This window comes from Belonocnema kinseyi, chromosome 7, assembly GCF_010883055.1.
Source record: "Belonocnema kinseyi isolate 2016_QV_RU_SX_M_011 chromosome 7, B_treatae_v1, whole genome shotgun sequence".
Lineage (NCBI taxonomy): Eukaryota > Metazoa > Arthropoda > Insecta > Hymenoptera > Cynipidae > Belonocnema > Belonocnema kinseyi.
Genome location: NC_046663.1, coordinates 30,051,618 through 30,070,902, shown reverse-complemented (window position 1 = coordinate 30,070,902; position 19,285 = coordinate 30,051,618). Strand labels below are relative to the sequence as shown.

Genomic DNA, 19,285 nt, shown 5'->3' with positions numbered 1-19,285 from the left:
TTAAACTATGTAGCTAAAATTGATACAGCAATAAATGCATATTTCCAGTAATTTTATATGGTTAAAATACTTTTATAGAATTGCTTGTATTTGGGAGAGTTCAATTAGCAATTCTATAAATATTAGTTTTTAAGTGATTATAATTTACTTTTAATAACTAAAATCTGTAAGGCTTTGATAACAAAAATGTTTTGAATATAACAATTTTTTTACCATAAATATTATCAGTTCAAAATTAAATTCGCATTCGTTCCAGTTTCAAGGTTCTGGAATAGTTTTTTTTCTTCTTTATTTTTAATGTTTTTCATTTAAAATTACTATTCAGTTTGAAAGATTGTTTACTATAATTTTATTCATTATTTGATTTTATAAAAGATCGCCAAATAATAATTCAATTATGTTATAACAAGTTAAGTTATAGAATTTTATAAGCCTTGGCTATAAAAGATTCAATTTGGTTTTAATTACGAAATTGTCAAAACTTGATCGCTTTGAATTTGTAACTGTTCAAATACCAAAGTTTGCAATATTCAATTATTAAATTTTGAACACTTTTAAGTATGAATAATACAATTTCAATTCCTCTGAACTTTCAATCATCTAATCTCAAACATTTAATTTCTGAGATCTTGAAATTGCCCTATTTTTTAAATTTTAAATCTGAAATCATGCAATTTCGTCATTCTTCAAGTCAAAATAAAATAGTTTACTTGGCAGAGCTTCGAATTAGAAATTATACAATTTAATTACTTTTTCAAGTTAAATTGGAAAAAATATTTTTGTTTCAAAAGCCTTCAATTAGAAATTTGTATTACCTGTTAAATATTTTTTAACATAACGTTAAAAAATTGGTTTTTGAATTTATTTTTAAATTAAAGTATTTTTCATATTAGAAAATAAAAATCGAGAGACATGAATGCGAAATTTTCGCGCGTAAATTTATTCCTAGTATGTAATAAAATGCATCTTTGCACTTTTCTTTATCAGAAGCACAAATTTCCTTATCCTACTTTTATGATTTAAATTTAATTGTATTTTTTTACAAAAGGGTTTTCTGAGGATTTTCAATTTCCGCAATTAATCATCTTTGTGGAAAAACTGTGTTTTTCAAACCTGGTGTGATTATCTTTCTCATTTTGATGAAGTTCAGTCAACTTTTATAGAATCCTAAATCTAAATTATGTTAATTCTTTAGCCAGGATGGCCTAAAAACATAAAAAATCTTTACCTATTTCTTAATCCTTATTCGCAATTAAAGTAATTATCTCCATGATAAACGTAAAAGGAAAATCTATTTTTTCAAAATCCAAGTTAACAAAGTTAAAGTTATTTTTGTTGTGGTAAAGAAAAAACTCAATACAAAAGATTTGCATCTTTTTACCTATTTCTTCTGACGTTTCATCTCGGGTGTATGATACCTTCTTCTGAGTATTTTGCATCTGGGTTCTTTAGAACTATTTTTCAAAATTTGGCGCTGGTTCGCATTTTTCCTTTTCTTTGTATCTACCAAATCAGGACAAACTAGCTTCCAATTGGAATATAATATATATCTATATACATAATGTCGTAGCCATTCTCACCCTGCTTCCCTGAAAAACTGTGTGAGTCAGTAGTTCTAGAACGGCCGAAAACGGGGCGACAGAAAGCGAGAGTTTGGTGTATTTTCACTTGCAGCGTCAAAGTAGGGCCTATGTTTCGACTCGGGCAGCTTTAGTCCTCCTAGTGATGCCGCTCTGACGACGAGCGACCAACATCTTTTCCCTTTTAATGATCTCACGAGAGCTTAATATTTGATCAGGTAGTCCATCGGGAAAAACGGTGAACTCTCTTGTCGGTATTCCCTTCACTTTAAGACCGTGGATAGCGAAAATATGACCACCTAGATCGCCTTGTGGACGATGTTCACGAGGTTCTTTGTATTCATATCCTATTGTTGATACATATAAAATATCCAAGTGAGGGCCTCCGAAAGTACATGCTCCGACTTTGGCTGCAGGTAACTTAATGATTCGATTCGTCTTTTTTGCAACAGGATTAAATTCAATGACCTACAGAAAATACAAAATTGTCTTTTTATTTAAAGTTTGATTTTTGAAGATATTTTTAAAGGGACTGAATCCTTACTCCATGCCCTCCAATAAGTGGCACCCAGAGAAATCCTCTATCATCAATTGCTATACGACCCGGATCGCCGTTTACGCCATGTTCTGGCAAGTAAAACAGTTTTTTTTGGCATTCTAAAAATAGTAATTTCATTACGAGTTTAATTAAAAAAAAATTCATTTACATTTAATTTATTCATTAACAGGGTATATCTGAATCTAGGGTAGTCCATGCAATTCCTAAATCACAATAAAAAATGTTGTAAACAAATATAATTTTATGTTGGAAATGGGAATTTTCATATATAATCATAATTTACCTTTCTAGTCGAAAATTCATTTATTGAAATGGAAACTCAAGTATTTGTTTGAGCGTTCATTAGTCTTAATAAAAATAATTTTTTTTTTCAGCTAGAAATTTAACTAGTTTGAAATTTTCTTGTAATATATATTTTTTAGTTGAAATTCAATATTTAATATTCTTATGCTTTGTTTAAAATGCTGTGCTTTTGATAAAGAATCAGAACCAGCGATTTGAAAATTCATTCATTATTGAAGAAGTTCCAATTGTTTTAAAAACAGCAACTATTTTTTTGCGACGTAACTAAGTTTGGTTGAAAATTCAACTTTTGTAATATAAATTTAAGTGAATCATTTAAAATTAATTATTTTTATTCGGCTTTTTTTGGTAGAAAATTAAATGTTTTCGGTAGGAAAATCGTCTGTTTTTGTAGGACTTCATATGTGATCGTGGAAATGCTATACTTATTGAAAAGTATTTAATTGTTTTATCAAAACATAATTCGCTTATGCTGAGAATGGAACTGTTTTTAAAAAATATTTTTTCCCTTATTGGAAATTCATTTTCAGCTGAAGATTCAAACATTTTATTTTAAATTAAGCTTTTTCCGTAAAAAATTAAATCTTTTGGCTAAAAATTTGTTGGTTTTGTAGAAAGTTTGACTACGAAATGAGTAACGATGTAATTTCTTTGAAAGATAATGTTTTTAACAGATAATTTTACTACTATATCATACGGTAATAATTTACTTCATTTAATTAAAATCCAACTATTTGAAAGAAGGTTTAACTTTTTCTATAGCAAATTATTCTTCTTGGTTAAAACTTTATCTTTCTCTTTAAAAAATAATTTCTTTGGTTGAAAATTAACTATTGTATTGAAAATGTATGTGCTTCTTGAAAATTCGTTTTTCTTATTTGAAATTAATTTATCAACTGATAATTTAATAAATTCCTTCTTTAGTTAAAAGTCAATTTTTATTTTTCAAGATTTAGCTGGTGTTTTTGAAATGCACATTTTGTTAAAATTATGTTTTTTTTAGAAAATGTATCTTCATAATTGAAAATTTCTCATTGCAGTTGAAACTTCATCCTTTTTTATTGAATATCCATCTCCATCATAGCAGTATAATACATTATCGCCAAAAATGCTACTGCTTATTTAGAACATAATACTTTCGCTTGCAGATCCAAATATGACGTTAAAATTTGTTTTTTTTTTTCATTAAAAATTAATTTTTTGAATTAAAACTTAAGAATTTCTTTCCACTGAAAATTTAAATACGTTTTTTTTTTTAAATTATTGTATTTGGTTAAAAATATATCTTTTAGCGGTACAAAGTTAGTTTTTTTTGTGAATATTCTGTCTTCGTTTGTAGAAAATTGTGTTGGTAATTATTATTTATGATAAATAATTTTTCAACCAAAAAATATTGGTATTTTATTCTAGCCACACAATTAATCTTATTTTGACAAAAATTAATATATTTTGTTTGAAAATCGACTTTTTTGGTTTTAAAATTCAATTTTTTGGTTGAAAATTAAACTGTTCAGGTGTTGGCAAAAGCTTTCGCACACCTCTTTTTTATGGCTAATTAACTTCTCTGAACTTTAATTATGGCCGCGCTAAAAAAAATTTCTTTAAAAGGTAAATTGCCCTTGAAATTCGGTATGAAATGAGCCCAGGATGAACCTAATTTGTGTATTTTTTAAGTAGATATTGCAAAAATAGAGAGAAATTTAATCAATATGTATTTCAAGGAAATTACAAGGAAACTTCATTATTTTATTCTGCATACCTTTTAAAAAATATTGTTTTTTTTTATAAAAAGAATATTGCAAGTTTTCCAACTTTTTTGTTACAACTTCACGTTCTTGGAATTTACTAAGAAAATTTTCACTATTTATCCTCATAAGCTACTGTGATAGGGTAAAAAGAGCGCTTTGAAATTATCCCAAGATCATCGATTAATGTTAATTATTTCGGAATATATTGAGAAATTATGAAATCATTTAATATACAGAATTTCTAGAGCAGGAAGAAACCTTTAAAGGGAAACTTTTTTAGCTTGGTATGTTCAAAATTAGAAGAACGTTTGATGTCAACAAAAGAGGGTTGTGTGTAAATTCTTTCATATCGCTCTAGATAGGGAATTCCGTCAAGAATTAAAAATTAGTCTTGGAAAAGGTAACTTCTAGCATGGACCGGCAACAAGCAATTTCTGTAAAGAATTTTGGATCTGAAACGGAAATTTTGTTTTAAAAACATACTAATCTTTGTATCACGATTTTGCAGAACTTCGTAGGTTACGACTTCATCTTTTACAGTATCGGCGAAATACAATTTCACAGGCGGTGTCTTTTCGGCCTTTTCTTTAACGGGACGCGGGCCCCACGCGAATCCACCAGTGATCGTACTAAGATTGTCAAGTTTTAATAGAAGATTCTTATTCTGACCAAAAGCCCACACACTTCCCAAATTGCCTTCACGCGCGTCCGGAAGATCGTTCGTCGTCCCTGAAATATAATACACATTTTTAAATATAATAATTAACTATGGTGGAACAACTCTGTTAATGCGCTGTACTGATCAGTTATCTCAAATAGCAATCTGTAGTAATCAAATTATAATATAAAGCAATCTACGGTAATCTACACAATTCATCAAAATATCCTGTAGAGTAATACTCCTTTTAATGCGCTCATTCTCTTAAGTAAGCCACTTGTAGTGCACTTTTTATCTAAAGTTATAAACTTGCAATTAAGTTTTTAGATGGGGTTATCCACTTGTAAGTTACTTCTTGTTTGCTGTATTGCATCAGTGATCCGCTTCTACTTGCAGTAATCCACTTACAAACAAACTTGCAAACAAAATTAATTCGCAATTTTTCACTCTTGCTAAAGCTTCGCTAAAAAATAATTGTAATCATGTATTAATGCGAGGTAAATATACTTCACTCTCAATAAGATTTGGCAAGGTAAGGGCAATAATTGCTTTGCTAGAATTGCTACCCTAAAAGTTCTACTGTAATATTCTGAATAAAGAGGAAAATTTCCTAAAGGACGTTTTATCTGCTTACTCTCAAGATGGATGACTGAATTTGTCAGGAATGGCATTTTTGTCATTCTAGCAAAATTAATTCAACTCCAGTATCGATCAACAACTTCTATTTTCTTGCACTGATTCCACTCTATGTAAAGTTATTGAAGGTTATTTTTCCTTTCTCGGAAAATTGGAAGTCAATAGTATCTGCCTAGAGGGTGTACTCTTTCGATCCAGCTCCTCTTGGCACTATTCCAACGAACTTGCAATTATTTAAAATCTTCCTCTTTTTCTTGTCTATTTTCCATGACCTTCTTCATGCGTTTTTTGCAATTTTCAATCACGTGCCCAGGATTCTTACAATAGCTACATATTAATTCAGAATCACGCTTCTTTTAAGGATTTTTTCATTTTCTGGCAGAATAACCAAATTGCTGACAATTATAGCTGATTAGCATTGCTAATTTTTCAGGCTTATCTAATGAAATATGTCCATTCTGTTAGTTCAATGTAACGCAGGTGTTAAATTCTGAACAGTCATATTCAAAATTAAGTTGAGAACATGGATTCCCCTTATTGTTACTTGTTACGATTTATTATCCAAAGCTACCTGCAAATCAACTCAATTGAAATATAAAAATTTATAATGATCTTTTCGCATAATATTTCGAATGCGCTTATATGCGCTAGTTTCAAAATTAACAAAAACCATAACTAATCCCCTCATTTTCTTTTCTGACGATACAACAACCGATGATATCTCGAAATAACCGAAATTGCAAAATAAAAATTTATAAAGGCCCCTTCGGATGGCCTTTCAAATACGCTCATATGAGCCACTTTCGAAATTAACAAAAAACCATCATCAACCCCCTCATTCCTACTTGTTACGATGCACTATATAATCATATCTCCAAATAAATAATAAAAATATTGAAAATCATACACGATTAGGATTAAAAACTTTTTATTTTGTAAGTCATCACTTCGTAAGATGTTGTTACCTCTCTATTTGGGGAAACTTTCAAGATTTCCAAAAAAATTTTATAGCGCATAGGAGCGCATTTGAAACTCCATATGAAACTCCCTTCTTCAGTGCGGATCAAAAACTTCTTCTTGTGTGGGTCATCACTTCGAAAATTTTGTCACCTCCATATCTTGGGCAATTTTAAAAATTTTCAACAACAAAAAATTATGGCGCAAATGAACGCATTTGAAGACGAATAAATCCATGTCCTCAACTTTATTTTGCACATCTCTGTTAGGAATTTAGCACCTGCGTTACATTGCCCCCTCCCTCCAAAATATGATACCTTTGCTAATTTGCTAGCGCACAATTTTTTTGTGGTGACGCATTTAAGCGCATTTGACTTTATGAAGGACAGGTATGATGAACTTCAAAAAATCTTTTTAGTTTAGAAAAATGACGCCAACAACCCTCCCCTCCCCACCATTTTGATCGCTGATAACTCGGTTATCATTGTGGCGCAAAAATGTTTCTTCATGGCGCAAATTAGCGCATTTGAAGAGCAATTTGTCACGCAATTCAGTGAGCTATAGACAACCCGAAAATTAAGAGTGTTTGCAGTTGAAACAACTAATGCTATCATTAGTTCCTTGACGCAAACAGCCGCGTTCTATATGACTGAATTCGCCGCATCTGCGACATTTACTTTTAGTATGAAATCCAGCAGTATTATCATTTCCTCTACCCCTATTAATTCCATTATATAAACCTTGACCTTTTCCTCTATTATTATTATCTCTTTCAGGGCCTCCATTGAAACTCTAACGCGAGCATTATCGTGATACGGTTTATACCACATTTAATTTATAAATCTATTCTTTGGATTTTCGGGTCTGCGGTTGTTGAATTAGAAAATAGTAAAGAAACTATTTTATAATTCAAAAACCGCGGATGCATAACTTCTTCTCCTTCTACTTCTACCTTGCGAAGCAGCTATTAAAGTGGGTTGGTAAAAGGGACATTGGTAGTACAATAATAAAATTCTGCTAATTCCAATTATCGGTCGCGCACTTTTCCAAATCCGTTACTAAAGAGATCACAAGAGATATCTTTTTTCAGAAATTTACGCCATCATTTGCTAGGTGATACATTTGTCGTACGAGTAAATTAAGCTTGTGAAAAATTACGTAAAGTTAGTTCACAGATTGTGGAATCACATTTATACTGATCGACAGTAACTATTTCTGATGATGATAGAGATTCCCAAGTTATTCAATCATTCAATTGATAATGGACGTATTTTGTCAAAAATTTGTCTTTTGTGGTAGAAAATTAATTTTGTGGATTCAGAATTCCTATTCTCGGTTTCCTATTTCATTCTGTTGATAAAAAATTAAACCACAATGTGTAAACATGGTTTTTTTAATGAAATTAATTTTGTGAACGGAAAAAATTAACTGTATCATTTTTAGTTGTGATTCTATACTTTTTCGTTACAAACTGTTTGTTATAGAATTAATCTAATTGGTTAAAAGTAATTTTATTCAACTTCAAATTTAAGTATTCCATTTTTGATTAAATATTATTCTTTTTCGTTCAAAGTTGAAATATTTGTTGGAAAGTTAACGCATTTTTTATAAACTGATATTGAATATTGAAAAAAATTGTATCTAAATAAATGCAGTTGAAAATTTATTATTATTTTTAAATTTAACTACGCAGTTGAAACTGTATGTCGTTTTTTGAAAATCGTCTTTTTTGACAGAAAATTTATCTTCTGGGCTGAAAATTGACGCCTTTAGTTAGAAATATGATTATTTGGTCAAAAATTAACAATTTTTTGAAAAAATAATGTCTCTACTTAAAATGCAACTACTTTAACAGAAAGTTCCACTAATTTAGTTAGAAGTAATCCATTTATAACACAGATTCATTAAATTATACAAGAGCTCAAAAACTTTCTCTTCAAAGGGTTGATTGCTCTCGAAATTCTATATAAAATCAGCCTAGGGTAAAGCGAATTTTTCTTTTTTTACGCAGCTAATGCAAAAATAGTGTAAATTTTAATGTTTTTAAAAATGTTTAATAACTTCCGAAATAATGATCACTTATCACCTTGGGCTTATTTCTAAACTAATTATTTACAGTATCACAATAGCTTACGAGTATAAATTGTAAAAATTTTTTATGTAATTGCGAGAACTTGAAGTTGTAACAAAAAAGCTAGAGAATTTGCAATATTTTTAGCGGCTAAACTTTTGCCCATTTCTGTATTTGTGTAGAGAATTTAATAGAAAATTCATTCTTCATATCTCATATTTTATAAATTTACACTTCTTTAAAATAATTATATCATATCACGTTTCACAGATTCCATTTTTTTACATTTTATCAGAGAAGGTATAAGATTTGTGTTAAATTTGACCCTTGTCCCAGTTTTGGTCAAACGTCCACGATTGGAGACCCCATTAACTCCAAAAACAGGATTTCAAGAACGTCTCTGCTTGTCAGTCTGTCTGTCTCTCTGTCTGTCTCTCTGTCTGTTCGTGAATGGTTTTTTTTGTTAGCACAATGACTTCCGAAAGAATTGACAGATTGTATTTTCCTATTGTACACAATTTACTAGAGTTAAAGCATTCACAAAATTCAAGAAAAAAAAACAGGCAAATGAACATTCTAAGCCAAATAACGCACGATATGAAAAAAAGTCAAGAAAAGAAAAAAGTTGCTTCTTGAACGGCCTACAAGATAATCATAAAATCTTTCGAAATTTTCTTGAAAAATGGGCAGCATAAAACACTGACCAGCTATAAATCTCGATTAAAACTAATTCCCCCCTCCCCAACGTCCATAATTCGAAATTTCGTGGGTTACTGAGACTATAAACATAATTTAGAACTTGAAAAAAATAAGATTGATGTGTAGATCGTATGTGTAACGTTTAAATCATAAAAGCAAAACTGAAAATGAGCAAATTCAGTTTTAAAAAAGACACAAGCTGCAATTAGATATTTAATAACAAAATTTTTCTAAAAATTGCGATTTTCTTTCAACAAGGCAATTAAACTACGTTTGTTTTATTATCAATGCATCTTAAGAATTTTAATAATATAAATTTATGAAAATGATACAAATTTAAGGGACAAATTCTAGTGCGAACCTGGAGATACGTGGTGAGAATGTTTTTGATGAAGCCAAAAGAGCTTTAACAAAAGAGAATTTTCCATCGCCAAATTATTGTTTTCGATGCTTTGACCCTCAGTTTAAAAAAATCTGTGCGCAAGTGTGAGACACATACAAAAACCGAGCGCGGAGCTCGATGTAAATACATCATCAAGCGCGAAGCGCGAGAACCAACAGTCACACGCTCTAGTTACGCTCAAGCTCGCGAGCCGCGCGCGATTGAAATGTCCCTGCGACGCGGTGAAATTATTTTCTTATGAAATTAAACTATGTGGTTAAAGTTTTCTATATTTTGTTGAAGATTGAAAGATTTTTATTAAAAATTATGCCTTTCGAGTTGAAAATCGCGTACGTCTATAGATTAGGCAAATCATACCTCTATAGTTATATTTAATCGCTCATAATCCTAGATGTTAATCAGAGTAATTCTAGAAAAATTAGTGTAGATAAGCATGTAAAGTTAATCAAGGGTAATGCATCCACACTGAAATGCATTTTTAGAAGCTGTTTCTCCCTCCTATTTAACTTCAAATTTAGCCCTAAATCCAGCAGACTTTACTTACCTATAATTATTTTGCTGTTTTGATCGACACTTCCATAATTCCATCTGGTACCTGGAGGAAGTCCCTCCTTGGATTTCAATACGAAATAAAAAGGATATTGAAAACTTGTGGAAGTATCCCATAGAATTAGTATGATACTAGTAGCAACACCCACCACAAATTCGTTGGGATAGCCTAACACAGGAACAGCAAAAGACAGGGGACCTAGCCCTACGAAAGAAATGATTATTAGTGATTAGTCGAAATAGGTGCATCAAGTCTGAAAAAAGAGTTTCGTAGCCAATTAGGACGTAAATCATTTTTTAATTTGTTCCAAAAACTACTTCGTCCTTCGCTTCTACTCTATTCCGCACCTTCTGCTTAAACTGCTTTCTTCACATTTCCCGCCACTTTTCCTAGTTTCTCTTCCAGCACTTCCTTGGGTTGTGAGTTGTGCATTGTGTTCCAAAAGCCAGGAATTAATTTGGTAGAAAGAAATCAGAAGAACTTACGAAATATTTTATTTTGAGATTTTTTAGGTACAAAATTCGTTATTTGAATTGATGGCTCTTTTATTTTGTTAAAAACTTAACTATTATGTTCATAATTAATCTTTTTTGTTTAAAAGTAACCTTTTTTGTATAAAACGTTATGGTAAAAGTTAATGTATTAATTTTTTTTTAATTGCAGTTAATTTATTTGACATTTTTTTTGTGTCAAAAAAAATGTTGTTTTTTTAACTGACTTGACACTTGTGGGCTTTGAGTTATGAGTCATGAAATCCATAACTTCACCTAGTACCTTTTCCTTCACTTCCATGCTTTCTCTGAGTTTTGAGTCGCGAGTTGTGGGCTGTGAGTTGTGTGTTATGAGTTAGGACTTCTCCTCAATTCCCCTTTTTGGGGAAAGTACGATCGTTGAAGGGCGATCATTTGGCAAAACTATAAGAATGTCTAACCAGGGCTAGCAAACCTCAAAATTTTTCACGATTGAAAATAATATTAATAGGGAAGAAAAAATTATTTGTATACCTATAGTACAGCAAGTTGTGTCTCTGGTCTTTGCTGCATAAGCACAGAGTTTGGATGCATAGGAGTCTATGTAGAAGAGTTTGTCAATATGCCAGAAAGCAACCTCGGAATATCCCAAATCTTTGACAATTATTTCCTTCCTGAGAAATAAAATTGAATTTAATTTCACAAATGAGGTATCAAAGAATTTTAAATACAGGGCTGCTGCAGGTTACGGAATACTGGAAAGTCCGGCAAAGTGAAGGAACGTTCAATAAGTTAAAGTTGAAGATCAGGTGTCATTCGAAAAATTTGTGATGCGTTTTTATAAAATTTTTATCTCCCCATTGTAAAATTTGTTGTTGCTTGGTTGAAAATTTAAATGATTTATTTAAAATTCAACAGTTATGTAAGTCTTATTTTGTTATGGATTTATTTTTTTTTTGTCGAAAATTTATTTTATTTTTGTATTTAATTTGTTTTTGGCATTAATGGAAATCTCCTTTAGTTCCAATATAATTCATTTTCTTTTAAATTTGTCTTTTTGTTATTCATGACTCGTTTTTGTGGTAGTTCATTAGCTTTGCGGTCACTTTTTTTCTTGTTTTAAACATAAATTCCTTTAACTCATCCATCCAAGGCAAGAGGATAATATTTTTCCTCTAATTATCTGTAATTAAAATCTCTTTTTTTTTAATTCTTCTCTTTGGTCGCTTCAGACAGATGCGATTCAACTGGATGGCCTTTTCACACATAATTCACCAAAAATACGAGAAACTAGCTTATACCCTCTCTTAACGTTGATCACAACCCCAGTTATCCGGAACCTCCCTGTCTTAACCACCTCCTCGGGCTCGAGACAGCAATATGACCATAACAAAATTTTTTTTTTCATGACAATGTTCCGCACGTAATACAAAGGTCACGCACAATAAACATTTAAAAATGTAAATTAAAAAGCATGAATCGCAGAAAATGCTCCTGTCAACCTAAAACAGATTTATTAAAAATTAAAATTAAAATGAATAAGAAGACTAAGTCTGCAAAATGTAAAAAGTTTTTGAAACCTAAGCGCAATTCTCAATTAAACTTTATTTCATGCTGCTGAAAAATGCATTTTCAACTAAGCTCTCTAAGTCCAACCATGCACAGCCACACCTTTCGTGCTTGGCGGCTAACGAAATTCCTTACTTGTACAAAAATATTTTGCCCATAAACATTAACAGGGCGCCTACAAGAAGCGACCGTTCAAAATTACCTAGGCAGTTTACAGATCAACTTAAACCGAGCAAGTAGTCTCTTGAAGAGAAACATCTTTCGCGAAAATTCTTTAAGAGACGCTCGTCAAGTTGGATACGTTGGTTTATCACGTTAACCCTTACGATTTGCCTCCCTTAATAACATTTCTTTCTCTATATTTCGGTTTGAAGTGTGAAACTAATAAAAACAGTTTCTTGATGAGGGTGCGTTGGGAACATCATCGTGGAGACGCTAAACCTATAAAACCTCCTTATCCAACAAGTACTGCTTAGACTAAAATTAGTCTCAAGCCTATAGGAATAACCGAGGTTTTCTGGACACCAGAAAAATTATTACCGGGACTGCTAATTGTGAGGAAAGCCCGTGCGAAGTTTTGCACCCCCGTAAAATTTTAATCCTTAGCGAATAGAAACTTTACATGTAAACATCTGGTGTAATTCCATTGGTGTCTTACAAAATCACAGAGATCCAGTCGAAAATACAACTTATTCTTGCCCTTTCTATCGAAAAAAGGTATATGTAACTTTATTTTATTCAACTATTAATTTTTTTGTATCCCATCAATGCACAATTCTGTAACTTTAAACACACTTCACTCATGTCAGATACCTTATTGATGCAATCCCCATAGGATTGTAAATCTTAAGAATTAAAATTGAAATTATTTCTTGAAAAAAAGATCCTACTCCATCTTCACTCCATTGGGAATCGAACCACAAAACTTCTGATTTGAAAATAATTACTTGTACCATTAACACCTAGCTAAAAATTAGCGTTATGTTCTTGAATTACGAGTTCTTATTCTGATCCCTCTAATAGCTTAATTGGAAAAGCACCTGACCAGAAATCAGAAGTTTTGTGGTTCGATTCCCAATGGAGTGGAAATGGAGTAGGATCTTTTTTTCAAAAAATAATTTTAATTTTAATTTTAAAATATTATTTGCCATCTAGTCTTATTAAGACGTTAAGCATTTTCTGTTATTGAAGATTCTCAACTTGATCGATATTGTGTAGATTCTTCTGCCTTCATGGTTTGGAGGGTTGATCTACTGTCGGTAAGGTACAATCTCTGATGATATAGCAGATAAATTAAAAAATTTGAAAACAATTACTTGTACCATTAACACCTAGCTAAAAATTAGCGTTATGTTCTTAAATTAAGATTTCTTATTCTTATCCCTCTAATAGCTTAATTGGAAAAGCACCTGACCGAAAATCAGAAGTTTTGTAGTTCGTTTCCCAATGGAGTGAAGATGGAGTAGGATCTTTTTTTCAAGAAATAATTTTGATTTTAATTTAAAAATATTATTTTCCATCTAGTATTATTAAGACGTTAAGCATTTTCTGTTATTGAAGATTCTTAACTAGGTCGATATTGTGTAGATTCTTCTGCTTTCGTGGTTTGGAGGGTTGATTTATTGTCGGTAAGGTACAATATCTGATGATATAGCAGATAAATTAAAAAATTTGAAAAAAGTGTTAAGAAACCCAAAAACAAATAATCGGTCAGGTCTTACCATCCAGACATAATCACCAACAGTGCTCTCTTTCGAACTTTATTCGAACTACTGTCGCAATTTTCCCGCGATGTGACAATACTACTATTTTATTAATCTTTATCTTTTTCCAATTAAAAATTATTTTTCTTACAATAAAAATTTTAATATTTTTGTGAAAATTTTTCTTCCTCAGTAGATATCTTTTCTTAATTGAACATCCATCTGTTGGTTTGAGAATTCAACTATTACGTTAAAAATTCATTTTATTTAGTTGGTGATTATTATTTATCATTAAAATTTCACTATTCTATTTTAACAATGAAACGATTTAGTGTAGAAAATTTATTTATATTTATAAAATTGATTTAAGAGAAGGTGAAACAGAAAATGAATGCGCTCTTGAAATGACTCGCGAATTCCTGGACGAAAAAGGTATATAGGTCACAGGTACTGTTGCGAGAAAAAGGTGCCGGTGCGTGAGCAAAAAGTCTTAAAAAAAGGGGTGATCGAAGCCGCGAAGTTTGGACCAGCCGGATCATGGTCCAATCCACTCATGGCCTAGCCAAAGATCGATCCATTTGCCACGTCATTACGCATACTACCTCCCCTAGAGGCTGTGAAAGCTTGCAGGTGGTGGGAAGGCTTAAGCGTGTGCCAAATAGGGGTCAAACGGACCTCAGCCTGCATGAGTATGGATATGGATGAAAGGACCCCTATAAACGGGCTCTTCTGTGTGTTTTGAAAAGGATTCCTATAAACGGGCTCTCCTGGTATGCATGGTTGTAGTATGATAGAAGGGTGAAAAAGCCTAGCTAACACGGCCTTTCTGGATCCCTGGGTCGAGGTTTCTCCCGGGCTGATCTCAAACTTATGGAGTCGGCACGGGAATGACCTGCGGGACTCCGCACAGCGACCAAGAAAGAGCCCTCCATTGGTATGGTGGCCTGCGAACGGATATTCATTAAGTTTCTCGCTCAATGTGACCACCCCCCTAAGCCATGGGTGTAGAGTGATCGTGCTAATGGCTCTTTGGTACCCAGGGGTTACGAAGGTGTCCTAACGGCCTCTCGGGACATCGGATGACCTCCCCGAGTAATTATTCTTAGCGTCGATTCTAATTCTCGCTTCTGTAGACTCATCTCTTTTTTTAATAAAATTAACAAGTCACACAAATAAGAAAATGAATACCTTTCAGATAAGAGTTACCGTTGATCCAGAATTCAGAGCTAATTACGTGACAAGGGGCCTTTTGATGCAATATTATTTCAAGATCAAGGGACTGCAAATGGAGAAAGCGAAATTCAATTTCACGCAAATTGGGAACCTGAATTAGTTAATAGAGTATCTTTCAGAAATTTTCGTTAATAATAAATTAATTTGTTTCATATTTATCGTCCTAGCATTACTGGCATCGACGTGTGTACTTGGCACCAATTTCTTGAAGAGGACAAATTAAAATCGATTAATTAAAGACTCATGAATAATTTCATAACCGGAAAAAGTTGAGACAAACATATTAAAATTCAGAAAAATTAAACAGGATGAAGGGGAATTTACTTATGAGTTCCGGCATCAAGGTTAAGTGTGAGCTATGATTGTTCATTATTTGTAATTGAATATTTATGAGAAATATAAAGGAATTATATACAACCATGAGCATATGAGTAACAAGACGTACATTTATTTGGCTTCGTAAGAAATTCCACTATTTGTTTGAGAATTAAAATACTTAATTAAAAATTCAAATACTTTGTTGAAAATTTTCTTTTTTAATGCAAATTAGTACTTCAAATTAATATTCATTTGATTTCACATCACCTTCCAAGTTAAAAATTCATATCTTTGTGTTAACAACTCAACTCCTTGGTAGAAAGTTCGTCATTTTACTTTAAAAATTCTAAATTTTTAATAAATTTTTTTTCTTTTTTTTTTAAATCTTGATTGTTTACAAAGCCAATTCTCTTTTGAGGCATCCCCATCTTTGATTAAAAAATTATTTGTTTTCATTGATGATTTAATTACTGAATTTTTTGTATAAAATTAACCTGGTTTACTAAATTAAATGAAGTAAAGGGTCATTTATAAATCACGTAAAAAGATTTTAAAGAAGTAAACGGCAAGATCTTACGTAATAATTTATTTAAAATTTTTTTTTGGTTAAAGTTCATTATTTTATTTCAAAATTCCTTTGTTTTGTTAAAATGTGACTACTATGATAAAATTCATCTTTTTTGTTTCCAAATTTGTCTTTTTAAAATAAATTGCTCTTTTTGGTTAAATATGGATTTCATTGTCTAGGAATTTAGGATTTTGTTTAAAGTTAGTTTTTTTAAACTAAAAGTTAATTTTTTCACAGAAAACCTATTTATTTTTTTAATAGATCCTTTTAATACAGATTCAACAATTTTGTTGCAAATTATTTTTTTAATTGAACGTGTATTTTTTTGTTAAATTTCGCTTTTCTCATTGAAAATTGATTTTGCTGGTTGCAAATGATCTGTTTGGGTGAGAATTCATTTATTTGGTTTATACTTCAACTATTCCATTGAAAACTCTTTTTTTTTAAATTGAAAAACAATACTTTTATCTGATCATGTGACTAGTATATATATTTTTGCTTAAAATAGAGAATTAAAATACAAAAAATTGAAAATAGAGAATTAGAAAATAGAAATTTATTTTTCTTTTTTTGTAGCAAATTAGTTCTCTTGCTTCAGCACTAAAAATATTTTATTACAAAATTAATATTTTTTAACTTAAAATTTCACTAATATATTCTAAATTGAATTTTTTTGCAACAAATTTTACTACCTGGCTGCAAATTAGAGCGTTTTTGTATACTTTTTCGTTTTTATAGAAAATTATCAAGTTGGCTTGAAATTCATCTTTTGGGTTAAAAGCTGATTTTTCTGTTGTTTACCATTTTTCTTTTTAAATGGAAAGATGCATCATTTACGTAGAAGCTTCAATTTTTTGTCAAGTGCTTTATTTTTTTAAAATAATTAATATTAGTTGAAGGTTAGTTTTTTGTATAAAAAATTTTTTTCAACTAAAAATCCCACCATTACAGTTTTGATTGAAAATTTATCTTTTATGGTTATTAATTTATTCATTTTTCTGAAAAATCTTATTTTTTAGAATGAAATGTATATATTTTTTTAATTAACTGTTTAAAATAACAAAAAAATTAAATTATCCCATTTTTGGTAAATTTTTCTTGAGTTGTTCATATGACCTAAGGGGTCATCCAAAAATTATATAAGCCGATCTGGAAAAGGCGAGTTCAGAACATTTTCTTTTGGTTGGCAATTAAACTATTTTGAAAATTCTTTTTCTTTTAATTTTTTGAAGCGAAGAATCATTTTTTCACGGAAAAGATAAATGTTTTATTTCTTCCCAAAAAATTTATCTTGTTGTCAAAGATTCAACTATTTTGTCAAAAACTTTATTTTTAAAATTAAAAATAAATTTCTTTATCTGAAAACGTGAATATTTCGTCGGAAATTACTTATTTAGGTAGAAAATGAGAAATTAATATTAAAATGAGAAATTATTATTTTTTAATAAACATCTTATTATGATATTTTCAATTGAAAATTTATCTTTTTCATATGAAAATTTTGCTTTTCGATGGTAAATTAATCTTCTTGATTTAGAAATAGACTACTTGGTTAAAAATTCGCTTTTTATTCACAAATGAATATTTCAACTTAAAAATTAGTTATTCCATTCTGGCTAAAATTTATTTCCTTTGGTTAAAAGTTAATGTAATTCTTCAAAAAAGTATTTTTTCGAATAAATAACTCATCATTTTGGTAAAAGTGCATCATTTTTTGTATAATATCATTATTTTAGTTCAAACTTCGTTTTTCTTCTTGACGAAAATTAATTTTTCAAACTGAAAATGTAACTCTTCCAGTTTCATTTTGAAATTAATTTTGTGTTTATTAGATGAAAATTTATGTATATTAATTAAAACCTGTATTTGTTGGAAGAAAATTTAATACATTTGGGACAAAAATTAAATTTTTTGGGGGGAAAATTACTTTTTTTTTTGCTTCAGATTTCAATTATTGCTTTAAAATCTTAACTTTTTGTATTAAAATTTACTGCCAGATCCGCCTTTCTTAATACTTTTTATTTATTATCACAAATTTTGTTATTCAATGTGGCGCTTCGTATAAAGATAAGTTAGGAATTCAAAAAAGTGCAGGTAAGGTAGGAATCAGCTCACGCAATCCATTACATGGCCTTTACGGTATAAAATTAATCTTCCTGGTTGAAAAATCAATTTAAATTTTAAAAAAACATATAATGTTCACGAAAAATGAGTCGGATAAAAATTAGAAAATTTCAGGAAATTATGAAATGGGGATTTTGTCCCAACCCTGTAGATATTGAATTAATTTTTAACTAAAATTTAGTTTTTGATAGAGACTGTTGACAAACATTAAAAGTAATAATACTTGCCAGTATTCCTGATTGGGTTGCGAGCCGTGTGTCAAGCTGGGTTGCGAGGTGAGTTGCGAGTTGTGTTGCATGCCGTGTGACAAACTAAGATCCACGCCGAAGGGCCAGCTTGGTTGCACGACATGTGACAAACTGGGATTCATGCCGATTGGCCAGATGTATTGTGAGTTGTGTGACAAGCTTGGATCCATGCCGTATGACCAGCTGGGTTGCCGGCTGCCTGATGAGCTGGATTGCGAGGTATTCGTCAAGCTGGGTTGCCAGTCGTATTTCGATGTATGGTGCGAGTCGAATTGCCATATGGGATGCGGTTCGCTTGGAGCGCTGAGATACGTGCCGTCTGGAAAGGGGGGTAGCCAGTCGTCGTGCCGTCCTTTCTTGCTTGGTTGACAAATTACTGAATAAAGAAAAGCGCTACAAACGCAAATCACGAGTAGAATTCTCATCGTCCACAAGAAAAAAAGTGTTTGATGTAATATTTTTGTAAGAAATGCAAAAAGTAGGGCTTTCATTTCGAATTTATACTTTCTGGTCTTGACAAGAAAAGTGGAACATGATAATTGATAATCCCTTCCATTTTTCGGTTCTCTGAGAATGAAATCTTCAAGATTTTAACTATTCGTTCGAAAAGAAAAACAAACTAGGTCACATGGAATGATACATTCTTATTATGTACTAATTCTTTGTCGGTGTCATTCTTTAAACAGTGATACTTATTTTTTTACAAGTTTTCAAGAACTATGAAGAACAAGTAGTTTCTCACGTAAATGTTTGAAAAATTTTAAGGTTAAAATGGCAGACCTCGAACTAATTAAAAAAATTTTTAAAACGAGTTAATAATAGCATGAATTAGTTAAAAGTAAGAATATTAAAAAATGTAATTTATTAAATATTCTATTAATGCGTTAA

The 19,285-nt window shown here is 30.8% G+C and overlaps 1 protein-coding gene across 1 annotated transcript; it reads right to left on the bottom strand.

The window, feature by feature from the left end:
• Positions 1–1,688: 1,688 nt before the first annotated feature.
• On the bottom strand, positions 1,689–18,567 carry LOC117176407 (regucalcin-like). The gene is made up of 6 exons (XM_033366646.1): positions 18,377–18,567; positions 11,169–11,308; positions 10,159–10,368; positions 4,674–4,919; positions 2,125–2,237; positions 1,689–2,048 (listed from the first exon to the last, which is right to left on the bottom strand). Exons 1-6 carry the CDS (start codon positions 18,565–18,567, stop codon positions 1,689–1,691), a joined length of 1,260 nt encoding a protein of 419 aa, XP_033222537.1.
• Positions 18,568–19,285: the final 718 nt, after the last annotated feature.

Coding starts and splice junctions, on each gene's coding strand:
- LOC117176407 (XM_033366646.1), bottom strand. CDS start 18,567: ATGGATCCAAGCTTGTCACACAACTCACAATACATCTGGCCAATCGGC. Junction 10,369..11,168: donor CACAACTTGCTGTACTATAG/GTATACAAATAA, acceptor TTTCTTTCGTAG/GGCTAGGTCCCCTGTCTTTT. Junction 2,238..4,673: donor AAATCGTGATACAAAGATTA/GTATGTTTTTAA, acceptor TACTATTTTTAG/AATGCCAAAAAAAACTGTTT.